Below are 13875 nucleotides of genomic sequence, written 5' to 3'. Positions count from 1 at the left end.
GTTAATAGTGGATAGTTGAGGCCCCAGCACCGATCCTTGTGCGACACCACTAGCCATATCCTGTCAATTAGAGTACCCGGTCAATAATTTATCTTCAATTCTGAGAGTTTCAACTTTAGCCAGTAATCTCTTGTGAGGAACTTTATCAAATGCTTTCTGGAAGTCCATATAAATAACATCCATAGACATTCTGTTGTTCACTACTTTAGTCTACATGCCTGACGAAGCGGATTCAAAAAATTCAATCAGGTTCGTCAGGCATGATCTGCCCTTCACAAATCCAGGCTAGCTCTCTTGACCAGCTGAAAATTTTCAAGGTGTTCACTCTATTCTTAATTATGGACTCTAGTAATTTCCCGACAACGATTTTAGGCCAACAGGTCTATAAATTCCCTGGTTTCCCTCTCTCACCTTTCTTAAATACTGAAGTTGCATGTTCAGCCATGAACTCATTGAATGGCGGTGCAGGCTAGAAGGGTCGAATGGCCTACTCCTGCATCTATTTTCTAAATAGTGGACTGACATGCGCTGTTTTCCAACCTAAAGAAACATTTCCCAAATCTAGAGAACTTTAAAAGATTATAGGCACCTGCAATGTCTTCATCTACTTCCTTTAAAACCCTGGGATGGAATCAATCTGGTCCTGGGAATGTCACTTTTTAGTGCCATTATTTTCTTCATTTATTACTTTGCTTATGTTAATTTTGGTGAGTCCTCGTCCGATTCAATATTAGTTTCCTTGAGATGTCCGGCATGCTATCCTCTTCCTCCACAGCAAATACTGACGCAAAGTAATTTTAAAAACCTGTGCACCAGTAATTATTATAGACTCTTGTAATTTCCCAAAAGATGTTTGGCGAACTTCTATTCAACATATCTGTTCAGTTGAATGGTTGCTGTTTTTTGAATGAATCTGAGCCAAATAGGTGCAAGGTGGTCATAACATAAGAAATCGGAGCAGGAGTAGGCTGTAAGGCCCCTTGAGCCTGCCCCACCAATCAATAAGATCATGGCTGATCTGATCATGGACCCTGCTCCACTTCCCTGCCCGCTCCCCAGAACCCCTTATCGTTTAAGAAACTATTTCTGTCTTAAATTTATTTAATATCCCAGCTTCCATAGCTCTCTGAGGCAGCAAATTCCAGATTCACAACCCTCATTAGAAATTTCTCCTCATCTGTTCTAAATGGGTGTACCCTTATTCTAGGTCTCTAGTTCATGTCTCCCCCACCAGTGGAAACATCCTCTCAACATCCACCTTGTCAACCCCCCTCATAATCTTATACGTTTTCTATAAGATCACACCTCATTCTTCTGAATTCCAATGAGTAGAGGCCCAATCTGCTCAACCTTTCCTCATAAGTCAACCCCCTCATCCCCAGGATCAACCTAGTGAACCTTCTCTGAACAACCTCCACATCAAGTATATCCTTTCGTAAATATGGAAACCAGAACTGCACGGTGGCCTCACCAATACCCTGTACAGCTGTAACAAGACTTCCCTGCTTTTATACTCCATCCCCTTTGCAATAAAGACCAAGATTCCATTGGCCTTCCTGATCACTTGCTGTACCTGCATACTATCCTTTTGCGTTTCATGCACAAGTACCCTCAGGTCCCGCTGAACTGCAGCACTTTGCAATCTTTCTCCATTTAAATAATAACTTGCTCTTTGATTTTTTTCTGCCAAAGTGCATGACCTCACACTTTCCATTATACTCCATCTGCCAAATTCTTGCCCACTCACTTCGCCTGTCTATGTCCTCCTGCAGCCTCTTTATGTCCTCCTCACACATTACCTTTCCTCCCATCTTTGTATCGTCAGCAAACTTGGCTACGTTACAGTCATGACTTGCATGTGTAAAGAACAGAAGGAAATAGAAAATACGGGATAAGAAACTTCTATTAAACCATAGGGGATGGGAGAGAAGAGCAGGGGATGAGGAAATACTAACATTAATGCATTTTAGTATAAGTTTATTAGAATAAAACTATTCCTGATATCTATGTTATTTCTATATTCGGGTTTGTTTCTGCATCAACTGAAAAGTTAGTGATTGACCTTGGGTAACAGAATTCCTTGAAGATGTTAGCAGTTTAAGAGCTGAAAGCAACTGATCTAACATTCCAGTACATCTTGTATGGTGTAAGCTGCAGCTTTTAATGAAAAGTCATAAGTGATTTAATACCATACTTTATTGAGGCTCAACAATAAACAGAATCTGTAGATAGGAAATATGCATGCAATAAAATGAATTACTAAGAAAAAATTAATTTACAGCAGCACCTATATATATATTTATACACTGACTTAAGTCACTTAAGTGATTTGCATGTTGACCAATAGATCTCATTACCAGCCAGGATGTGAAAAGGAAACTAAGCGGATACACCTTTGACTAATATTTCACCTATTTTCTTGCTTGATGCCTACCATGGTTCTTGAAAAGGAGGCAGTTTTGTTTAATTTAATAATTTAAGATGGAGATCTCAATGAACTCACTGGTCAGTAGTTTTTAATGGCAAGGTTCACGTATTTTAAGTCACATTTTCCTCAACATTGGTGACATGTAGCTTGAATATAAAATTCTCCCACTTTGTGCCAACTATAAATCTTGAACAAGGGGCTTTATTTTACCAGAAAAAGTGACTGCAGTACCAACATTACAAATATTGTGATTTAGGCTTTTATTTATGTTTTAAATAAAGGAACTAAGTACCACAAATTTGATCCAAGGCCTTTTTGGCGGAAAACTTCTTTCTCAGCAGTGTTATAAATCATGATTTTTCCAAATAAAAATGTGTTTTAATGCAACATCAGAAGCATGATGAATAACCTAGCTGTTTGTGGAGTCCCAATTCCAAAATGGCAGTCCTGGCAAAGTAGTAAACAGATTGCTCAGGCATTAAAATCAGGCATCAGGTATTGATATGAAATCATTAATTTTACTATGACATGCAGCTCCTTCAAATAGCTAAAAATTGAAGGAAGTAAGGAAATACCTTACAAATCAAAATAAAGTCTTTGGTGCTAGTTCCGCTTTATCAAACCCACTCAAGTGCTTGAAGCGACCTGGTCAAAGAGCTCATCTGATCTACCTACAAGTCTGCAGCTTAGCTGAGAGATTTTGTTTCTAATATCATTCACAAATGTTACTATATACACCCTTTAAATTTTAGTTGCATTCTGAAAAGGAAAATTTTTTCCACACACGTAAATGCAATCTGGATAAATTAGGCATAGGAACATTAAGGTAGCTGGACTGAGTTTTTTAATCTGCAAAACTCTGGTTATGACCAAATGAGTGGGGTTTTTGTCAAAAAAAGAACTTTTATTTCAAAAATGGAATCCTGTCAAGCAGACAGACTAGATTTTCAACAATACCTCTGCAGTAAACTCGAAACAAAAAACCTTTTATGTTGTACTATTAACACCAAAGTTACTTTTGCATGGAAATTTCAGAACTTGCGATGTCTTATCAATTTATTAATTTGACAGTTTACAATTATAAATTACATTTCTGAACATGTGGGATATGGAAGTGATCAAATTAAAGCAACAAATAACTACAAGCTTACATATTGTGTTGATAAACTGATATCTAGATAGGTACCAAAGTGAAAATATTTCACAATGAAATTAGTCAGTTAATAAAATAGATATATAAAATTGTCAAATGATACATTAAAAATGCTGCCTTTGGAAAACCCCAGTCCTCTGATCCCTCAAATAAAATTTTGGTTCACACACAATTTGGAATTATGTACAGTACAATGCAGTTAGCTGTTAATATCCATCCAAAAACATGTATACGATCAGGATTTTTGGCAAAAATAAAACCCTTTGATGAAAGTTCTATAGCCCATAAAAATCACAACTGCATTCCTTCTAACCATTTCATAGTTTCCAAGATTATAGTGATAAACAAAGCCAAACTGCTGGTAATTTGTTCATCTAGAACAATGCAATTACAAACTGTCAAGAAACTTTAAATAGACTGGAATACATCTAAACTGGTCAATACAATTCAATACAACCTATCCATTTGGCAAAATATTTGTAACAGATCTGTTCAAAAAAAAATTGGTCACATCAATAATTGAGTTTTACAATGACACACTGACAATGGCTTAGTAAATGTACTGTAAATGAACTGTGTCTTAGAATGTACAAAACACCAGACAAACTGAACTATAAAGGACATCAAAATACATTGGCAAAAGCTTTACAATTTTACCAGAACAATCTGATGCTGAATCCATTTACCCGTACATATTCTTAGCCCATTATAATGTGTCCTTGCCAAACACTGAATTACACGCCAGGCTCCAGAGGAGATTGGGGGGGGGGGTGGAGGAAGAGGAGAAAAGAGGATGACAAAAAAAGGTGCAAAGTAGCAGCTCCAGTCACACTTCCACTGTACTGTTAATATTGGGAATGTTTTCACAGAAATAAATTCTTTTATTCACTCCCATTCCGTGGTTCCAGGTGGCTTTGAGGTCAAGTCATACATTACACGGGATATTCCAGGTATTTTCTTGATTTCTCTCACCATTTTTAAAATAACCTGACATATACAAGAAAAAAATTGTTCTCATTAATATTTAATTCTTTTGATGTGCTTTTAAAAATACTGATTAAAAGCTGCACAATGGTCTAGTGGGCTCGTGTAGCACTAAGCCTTAAAGACCCTAGGTCTGAGCTGATGATTTGTCAGGACAGCAGTTGAAATTCTTAAGTATTCCCTGTGCTGAGCTAGAGCAGGATAGGGGAGAAGGAGAGAATTAGTGAGTCAGTGTGCCAGTTACTGATCACTATCCACTGGAAACTGCATGATTGTGGGCGCAGAGCACAAACCAGATTGGGCTCAGCTGCGACGCCCTGCATACTGACTTCCAGTGTCTAGACTCACACTTGAAGAATGATCATTTCAGCAAGGAACAAATTGGTTGCTGTTCGCGTCTATATAATTTACCCCAAAAGGAGTCTGAAACTGCATGAGAGGAGATAAAACTAGAAAAGAAAATATGTAACCAGGTATATTTGCATACCACATTAGTTTCAGTCGCAAACCAACCACAGAAATTGTATATTTATATTCAGTAATACATTTCTGTATCAATGCTAGAAAACACCCTCTAAATTGTAGATGAAAAAACCTCAATTTTCCACGAACTACAAAATTCATCTCTCACCTCTTCAGGAATGTGATTGCCAGGAGTTGCTGGGATGCCAGTCATGAAATCACTTGTAATGAAGGTCCGAATGACCACAGATCTCTGACAGGATGGCTGCTTCTGGAATGGGTCACGGTCAAAATGCAATGGTGTTAAAATAACTGGCATCTGACTAACTTTCCCAGAGAAACCTGTAAACACACACACACGCAGTTCAGCATTTACTGAAGTATGTTGTATACTTAAGTCAAGTAATCACGGATTGAGTTAATTTCTACCTACTGTTGGAGACTGAAACCCAAATTATTGTAATTTCTTTATCTGGAGAAAGCTAATAAAATATCTGAATAGAAAAAAGGTTTCTCTGTTACGCAGCAGTTTGACATACCAATGTGTTGCACCAGAGGATGGAAGCTTGCATCTGCAATTCCCTACCAAGAAAGCTCTATCAACGGAGTATCTGAGCAACAACTTGCATTTATATAGCGCCTTTAACGTAGTGAAACGTTCCAAGGCACTTCACAAGTGTATTATGAGATAAAAAATTTGACACCGAGCCACATAAGTAAAAATTAGCACAGGTGACCAAAAGCTTGGTCAAAGAGGTATGTTTTAAGGACCATCTTGAAGGGGGAAAGAGATGTAAAGGTGGAGAGGTTTAGGCAGGGAGTTCCAGAGCTTGGGGCCTAGGCAACAGAAGGCATGCCAAAAGATGTTTGCATCATTGCAGGTATTGATGAAAAAGTAGACAAGAGAACCATCTCACGCTAATCTCATTCAACCCCCCACAAACCAAGCATAGAAAGTGCTACAGGTCTGGCAGTAGTTGTCTCTTGGCCACCAGACTATTACATAAAGGGAAGGGGGAAAAACCTTTTTTGCAACACCAAATTTCTGAAAATCAGAACGATAATTGTATCAGATTAATTCAGTGGAAGGAGAATACAATCTTATCTTCACTAAGAATTCATCCTACTTAATAACATTTCTCAAGAGTATTTAACTGTATTCCTACCAGACTCTCGAAGAATGTTGTGAGCCTCAAAGTCAGCCTGCCGGAGTGTGCTAAGCACTCCTGTAGTTAGAAAAGTTGGCGTTACATCTGTTATAGGTTCTCGGATCTGTGGTCCAAAAATGTACACAACTCTGAAACACAAACATTTTCATTAATACAGAACAAATCTGCAATAGTTTTTAACAGTAAAAGAGTTGTTAGCATTATACTCCACAAAAAATAGCAATGTTCAATTTTCACTTCATATTTACTCTTAAAATAGTTTAAAATTACAATATAAAAACAACCTGTTAATATTATGACACATTCGCGGAATAAGTCTGGCTAGGAACATGAGGAAATCCCAGTGCGGCGCATCCTTACTCGATATACCGCAAACATAGCTGTACGATCTGCAGTCACCCTGCAAGACAAAAATACAATTTTCAAAAAAGTTCAGCAAACTTTATTCTTAAAATACAGGCTCCACTGAGGAAAATACACTACCCTAGAATTCAATAAATCTTTAAAGTATAAAAATACAGCAGCTCATTTAGCAATACACTTATCTGGGACTCGCTTATCCGGTGCCACCCCCAGCCACCAGGTGGCATATTCGCAGAACTCCGGCATGAACAAATTGAAGTTCTTCCTCCCTACCGACTCCCGCAATCGCTGGCCTGACCCCGCGATCCACCGCCCCCGCACCCCCTCTTCTGCTGCACTCCCAGCCCCAAGCCAACCAGCCCCGACATCCCCTTGCTCAGTACCTATACCATCCAATTTAACGTGACCTCCCCTTGTCTGGCAAAATCCCTTATCCGGCACAGGCCAGGTCCCGAGGGTGCCGGATAAGAGAGGTTCAACCTGTAATGTCTAATTTTCACTTCATATTTATTCTTAAATAGTTTAAAATTACAATATAAAAACAACAAATCTGTTAATATGATGCATTTGCAGAGTAGCTCCCAGAATACATAATAATGGCCAAAATCTAAACAACAGTCGATATTTAGCTCTAATTGGTAGTGGTAATAAAATGAATATGGCAATCCTCCAATTCAGTAGAATATATATTACAGATAAATACACACATTTACAGGCAGAATAAGAGTCAACATATGGTAGCCCATCTGCAAACGTACCTTACTTCTCGTTTCGCAGGTGATAAATTTCCAGATTATCTAACCCACCATGGAAACAGGTTAGGTACGGCTTTCCAAGTGCTATTACATATTTAAAATATAATATACAGTACACTCCAGGTAATGTAAAAAGTTACTCTGTTCCTTTAAACTGCTAACTAAAAGGGCATTAAACTGAACAATTTACACCAATGCATTTCAATTCCAGTCTACATAATCTGTTGAAATAATTCCATTTTATCCAAACTCTATTTTTAAAGAAATTTATTACAAATGATATCAAGTTTAACAGTTTTTGTATTGACTTACCCATTTCTTATAATGCATTACTAACCTGTACCCCAACAGTTTTAATTGGCATCAGAAAAGCATTGAGTGAATGCAGGCTTGTAATTTGCATCAATTTTTCTTGCTCTTCATCACTTGTACAGGACTTGACCCTCTGCAGTAAAGTGTGTGGCTGTACAAGAACCCAAGACTCTTAGATTAGTATTTTCTGTAAACAGATTCTTTGCTTAAAAAAAAACAGGATAAATATTTCTATATACAATCAATACATTGTTAAGCCATACAAATAATCCTGCATCAGGGTTCATGTGGCAACAAAAAGAAAATGTACTCGTTTTATAGAATCATAGAAACTTACAGCACAGGAGGCCATTTGGCCCTTCGTGCCTGTGCTGGCACTTTGAAAGATCAGTTGTACTTAGTCCCACATTTGGTCCATAACGCTGCAAGTTCCTCATCCTCAAGTAATATCTCCAAGTTTGCAGATGACACTAACCTGGGTGGCGGTGTGAGCTGTGAGGAGGACACTAAGAGGCTGCAGGGTGAATTGGACAGGTTAGGGGAGTGGGCAAATGCATGGCAGATGCAGTATAATGTGGATAAATGTGAGGTTATTCACTTTGGGGGCAAAAACACAAAGGCAGATTATCTGAATGGCGGCAGATTAGGAAAAGGGGAGCTGCAACAAGACCTGGGTGTCATGGTACATCAGTCTTTGAAAGTTGGCAGACAGGTACAGCAGGCGGTGAAGAAGGCAAATGGTATGTTGGTCTTCATAGCTAGGGGATTTGCATATAGGAGCAGGGATGTCTTACTGCAGTTGTACAGGGCCTTGGTGAGGCCTCACCTGGAATATTGTGTTCAGTTTTGGTCTCCTAATCTGAGGAAGGGCGTTCTTGCTATTGAGGGAGTGCAGCAAAGGTTCACCAGACTGACTCTCGGAATGGCTGGACTAACATATGAGGAGAGACTGGATCAACTGGGCCTTTATACATTGGAGTTTAGAAGGATGAGAGAGGATCTCATAGAAACATATAAGATTCTGTCGGGACTGGACAGGTTAGATGCAGGAAGAATGTTCCCGATATTGGGGAAGTCCAGAACCAGGGGACACAGTCCAAGGGATAAGGGGTAGACCATTTAGGACCGAGATAAGAAGAAACTTCTTCACTCAGAGAGTTGTGGAATTCCCTACCACAGAGAGTTGTTGATGCCAGTTCATTGGATATATTCAAGAGGGAGCAAGATGTGGCCCTTACGGCTAAAGGGATCAAGGGGTATGGAGAGAAAACAGGAAAGTAGTACTGAGGGAATGAGCAGCCATGATCTTATTGAATGGTGGTGCAGGCTCAAAGGGCCTACTCCTGCACCTATTTTCTATGTTTCTATGTTACCTGACCAACTCCCTTTTAAAATTATTTATGGAATCAGCTTCCATCACCTTTTCAGGTAGAGCGTTCCAGATCCTCACAACTTTGAGTGATAAAATGTCTTCTCAGCTCCCATCTAGATCTTTTGCTAATGATTTTGAATTAATGACCACTCGTCAGAGGGAATAGTTAGTCTCTACCTACTCTATCAAATCCTCTCAGTCTTGAAAATCTCCATGATGTCATCTCTCAACCTACTCTGTTCTAAGGAGGACAGTCCTAAGTTTTTCCAACCTCTCCTCATAACTGAAGACCCTCACCCCGCTAACATTCTGGTAAACCTCCTCTGTACCTTTTCTATGGCATTTACATCTTTCCTAAACTGTGGTACCCAGAATTATCCACAATATTCCAGCAGAGGCCTAACCAGTGATTTATAAAGTTCTAGTATGATCGCTTTGCTTTTCTATTCTATGCCTCTAGTTCTAAACTCAAGTAACCTGTATGTTTTTTTAAAGTACTTTATCAACTTGCCCTGCCACCTTTAAGGATTTGTGTACATGGATACCAAGTTCACTCTGCTCATCTGCACTTTTCAAAAAAATCTGCCATTTATAATATACTGTCTCTCCATATTAGTCCGCCCAATGTGCATTACTTCTGGCACAATTTTGTTGGGCTCATGAGACTTTTATAAGTTTATAAGGTATTGCCAACCCAGCTCCATCATTGCTTTTGAAACTGGGGTCCCTTAACCCGAGAAGTGCACAAAGACAGATTTCTGTAGGAGAATTCTGTATCTGTTGAATTATTCCGTTTTTGTGTTACAATGGCAAAAGTTTTTTTTTTTAAAAAGTATACATCAATGTTTCTGAGTTGCTGACACTTGGCCTGAATTTGCTGAAAGCATGTGGCACAGTAATAGAAACATAGAAAATAGGTGCAGGAGTAGGCCATTCAGCCCTTCGAGCCTGCACCACCATTCAATAAGATCATGGCTGATCATTCACCTCAGTACCCCTTTCCTGCTTTCTCTCCATACCCCTTGATCCCTTTAGCCGTAAGGGCCATATCTAATTCCCTCTTGAATATATCCAATGAACTGGCATCAACAACTCTATGTGGTAGGGATTTCCACAGGTTAACAACTGAGTGAAGAAGTTTCTCCTTATTTCAGTCCTTAGTCTGTGTTCCCTGGTTCTGGACTTCCAGAACATAGGGAACATTCTTCCTGCATCTAACCTGTCCAGTCCCGTCAGAATTTTATATGTTTCTATGAGATCCCCTCTCATCCTTCTAAACTTCAGTGAATACAGGCCCAGTCGATCCAGTCTCTCCTCATATGTCAGTTCTGTCATCCCGGGAATCAGTCTGGTGAACCTACGCTGCACTCCCTCAAGAGCAAAATGTCCTTCCTCAGATTAGGAGACCAAAACTGAACACAATATTCCAGGTGAGGCCTCACCAAGGCCCTGTACAACTGCAGTAAGACCTCCCTGCTCCTATACTCAAATCCCCAAGCTATGAAGGCCAACATACCATTTGCCTTCTTCACCTGCATGCCAATTTTCAATGACTGATGTACCATGACATCCAGGTCTCATTGCATCTCCCTTTTTCCTAATCTGCCGCCATTCAGATAATATTCTGCCTTTGTGTTTTTGCCACCAAAGTGGATAACCTCACATTTATCCACATTATACTGCATCTGCCATGCATTTGCCCACTCACCTAACCTGTCCAAGTCACCCTGCAGCCTCTTAGCGTCCTCCTCACAGCTCACACCGCCACCCAGTCGAGTGTCATCTGCAAACTTTGAGATATTACACTCAATTCCTTCATCCAAATCATTAATGTATATTGTAAATAGCTGGGGTCCCAGCACTGAGCCCTGTGGCACCCCACTAGTCACTGCCAGCCATTCTGCGGCAGTTGGTGAGAGGCGGGAGCAGCGTTGGAGCGGCCTATAAAAGGCCCAGCGGGTATTCCACAGGCAGCGGCAGTTGGCGAGAGGTGGGAGCAGTGTCGGAGCGGCCTATAAAAGGCCCAGCGGGTATTCCACAGGCGGCGGCAGTTGGTGAGAGGCGGGAGCAGCGTCAGAGCGGCCTATAAAAGGCCCAGCGGGTGTTCCACAGGCAGCGGCAGTTGGCGAGAGGCGGGAGCAGCGTCGGAGCGGCCTATAAAAGGCGTACAGCTACAGCGGGGAGAGAAGGCAAAAAAGTAGAAAGGAATCAAAAGGTGACGTCACAGCCAAGGGGGTAAGTGATTGGCTGGTGATTGGTGAGTAGCTTTTCTTTTTATTTTTTATATCAGTAAGTAAACTGTAACATTGTTGTTACCAATTTAAGTATATCTAAGGGATAAGGCATGGCAGGAGAGCTTGGTCACGTGTTATGCTCCTCCTGTACCATGTGGGAACTCAGGGACACTTCTGGTGTCCCCGACGACTACGTGTGTGAGAAGTGTATCCGCCTCCATCTTCTGACGGACCGCGTTGCAGATTTGGAGCTGAGGATGGATTCACTCTGGAGCATCCACGATGCTGAGAATGACACAAATGGCACGTGTAGTGAGTTGGTCTTACCGCATGAGAAGGATCCACAGCCAGCTAGGGAATGGAAGACCAGCAGGAAGAGTAGTACAAAGAAGGTAGTGCAGGGGTCCCATCTGGTCATCCCCCTGCAAAACAGATACACTGCTTTGAGTGCTGTTGAGGGAGATGACTCATTAGGGGAGAGCAGCAGCAGCAGCCGCCAAGTTCATGGCACCGTGGCTGGCTCTGATGTACAGGAGGACATGAAAAAGAGTGGGAGCGCGATAGTGATAGGGGATTCAATCATAAGGGGAATAGATAGGCGTTTCTGCGGCCGCAACCGAGACTCCAGGATGGTATGTTGCCTCCCTGGTGCAAGGGTCAAGGATGTCTCCGAGCGAGTGCAGGACATTCTAAAAAGGGAGGGAGAACAGCCAGTTGTCGTGGTGCACATTGGTACCAACGACATAGGTTTAAAAAAAAAAGGGATGAGGTCCTACGAGACGAATTTAAGGAGCTAGGAGCGAAATTAAAAAGTAGAACCTCAAAATTAGTAATCTCAGGATTGCTACCAGTGCCACGTGCTAGTCAGAGTAGGAATCGCAGGATAGCACAGATGAATACGTGGCTTGAGCAGTGGTGCAGCAGGGAGGGATTCAAATTCGTGGGGCATTGGAACAGGTTCTGGGGGAGGTGGGACCAGTACAAACTGGACGGTCTGCACTTGGGCAGGACTGGAACCAATGTCCTAGGGGGAGTGTTTGCTAGTGCTGTTGGGGAGGAGTTAAACTAATATGGCAGGGGGATGGAAACCAATACAGGGAGACAGAGGGAAACAAAAAGGAGACAAAAACAAAAGACAGAAAAGAGATGAGTAAAAGTGTAGAGCAGAGAAACCAAAGACAAGAAACAAAAAGGGCCACTGAATATAAAAGGGCTGCAGGAGGGGTCAAAACTAAAAATCATGGTTTAAAAACTAGGATGAAAACATTCTACCTAAATGCACGCAGCATTCGAAATAAAGTAAATGAGTTGACGGCACAAATCATTACAAATGGGTATGATTTGGTGGCCATTACAGAAACATGGTTGCAGGGTGGCCAAGACTGGGAATTGAACATACAGGGGTATCTGACGATTCAGAAAGATAGGCAAGAAGGGAAAGGAGGTGGAGTAGCTCTGTTAATAAAAGATGATATCAGGGCAGTTGTGAGGGATGATATTGGCTCCAATGAACAAAATGTTGAATCGTTGTGGGTGGAGATTAGAGATAGTAAGGGGAAAAAAATCACTGATCGGCGTAGTTTATAGGCCCCCAAATAATAACTTCACGGTGGGGCGGGCAATAATCAAGGGAATAATGGAGGCATGTGAAAAAGGAACAGCAGTAGTCATGGGGGATTTTAACCTAAATATCAATTGGTCAAATCAAATCGCACGGGGTAGCCTGGAGGAGGAATTCATAGAATGCATACGGGATTGTTTCTTAGAACATTATGTAACAGAACCTACAAGGGAGCAAGCCATCTTAGATCTGGTCCTGTGTAATGTGACAGGAAAAATAAACGATCTCCTAGTAAAAGATCCTCTCGGAATCCTCTCACAATATGGTTGAATTTGTAATACAGATTGAGGATGAGGAAGTTGTGTCAGAAACGAGCGTACTATGCTTAAACAAAGGGGACTACAGTGGGATGAGGGCAGAGTTGGCTAAAGTAGACTGGAAACAAGGACTAAACGGTGGCACAATTGAGGAACAGTGGAGGACTTTTAAGGAGCTCTTCCATAGTGCGCAACAAAAATATATTCCAGTGAAAAAGGGCGGCAAGAGAAGGGATAACCAGCCGTGGATAACCAAAGAAATAAAGGAAAGTATCAAATCAAAGACCAATGCGTATAAGGTGGCCAAGGTTAGTGGGAAACTAGAGGATTGGGAAAATTTTAAGCAACAGCAAAGAATGACTAAAAAAGCAATAAAGAAAGGGAAGATAGATTACGAAGGTAAACTTGCGCAAAACATAAAAACAGATAGTAAAAGCTTTTACAGATATATAAAACGGAAAAGAGTGACTAAAGTAAATGTTGGTCCCTTAGAAGATGAAAAGGGGGATTTAATAATGGGAAATGTGGAAATGGCTGAGACCTTAAACAATTATTTTGCTTCCGTCTTCACAGTGGAAGACGGAAGCAAAATTTGCAGGCCACAGGAATGTGGGAAGGGAGGACCTGGAGACAATCACTATTACTAGGGGGGTAGTGCTGGAGAGGCTAATGGGACTGAAGGTAGACAAGTCCCCTGGTCCTGATGAAATGCATCCCAGGGTATTAAAAGAGATGGCGGAAGTTATAGCAGATGCATTCGTTATA

The 13875-nt window shown here is 41.0% G+C and overlaps 1 protein-coding gene across 2 annotated transcripts in view; it reads right to left on the bottom strand.

Annotated features, from left to right (window-relative positions):
• Nucleotides 1-2178: 2178 nt before the first annotated feature.
• The window catches only part of gmps (guanine monophosphate synthase), a 71508-nt gene continuing 59811 nt past the window's right edge, over nt 2179-13875 (bottom strand). For both annotated transcript variants that reach the window (XM_070883533.1, XM_070883532.1), the window contains exons 12-16: nt 7652-7777; nt 6481-6596; nt 6194-6324; nt 5197-5369; nt 2179-4568 (exon numbers count right to left, since the gene is read on the bottom strand). In XM_070883533.1, coding sequence (XP_070739634.1) covers nt 4467-4568; nt 5197-5369; nt 6194-6324; nt 6481-6596; nt 7652-7777 — 648 coding nt within the window. In that variant the 3' untranslated portion in view covers nt 2179-4466. The remainder of the gene's footprint in view (nt 4569-5196; nt 5370-6193; nt 6325-6480; nt 6597-7651; nt 7778-13875) is intronic.

This window comes from Pristiophorus japonicus, chromosome 6 (assembly GCF_044704955.1).
Source record: "Pristiophorus japonicus isolate sPriJap1 chromosome 6, sPriJap1.hap1, whole genome shotgun sequence".
Lineage (NCBI taxonomy): Eukaryota > Metazoa > Chordata > Chondrichthyes > Pristiophoridae > Pristiophorus > Pristiophorus japonicus.
The sequence above is the reverse complement of the archived record's forward strand: the minus strand, read 5'-3'. Positions and strand labels throughout refer to the sequence as shown.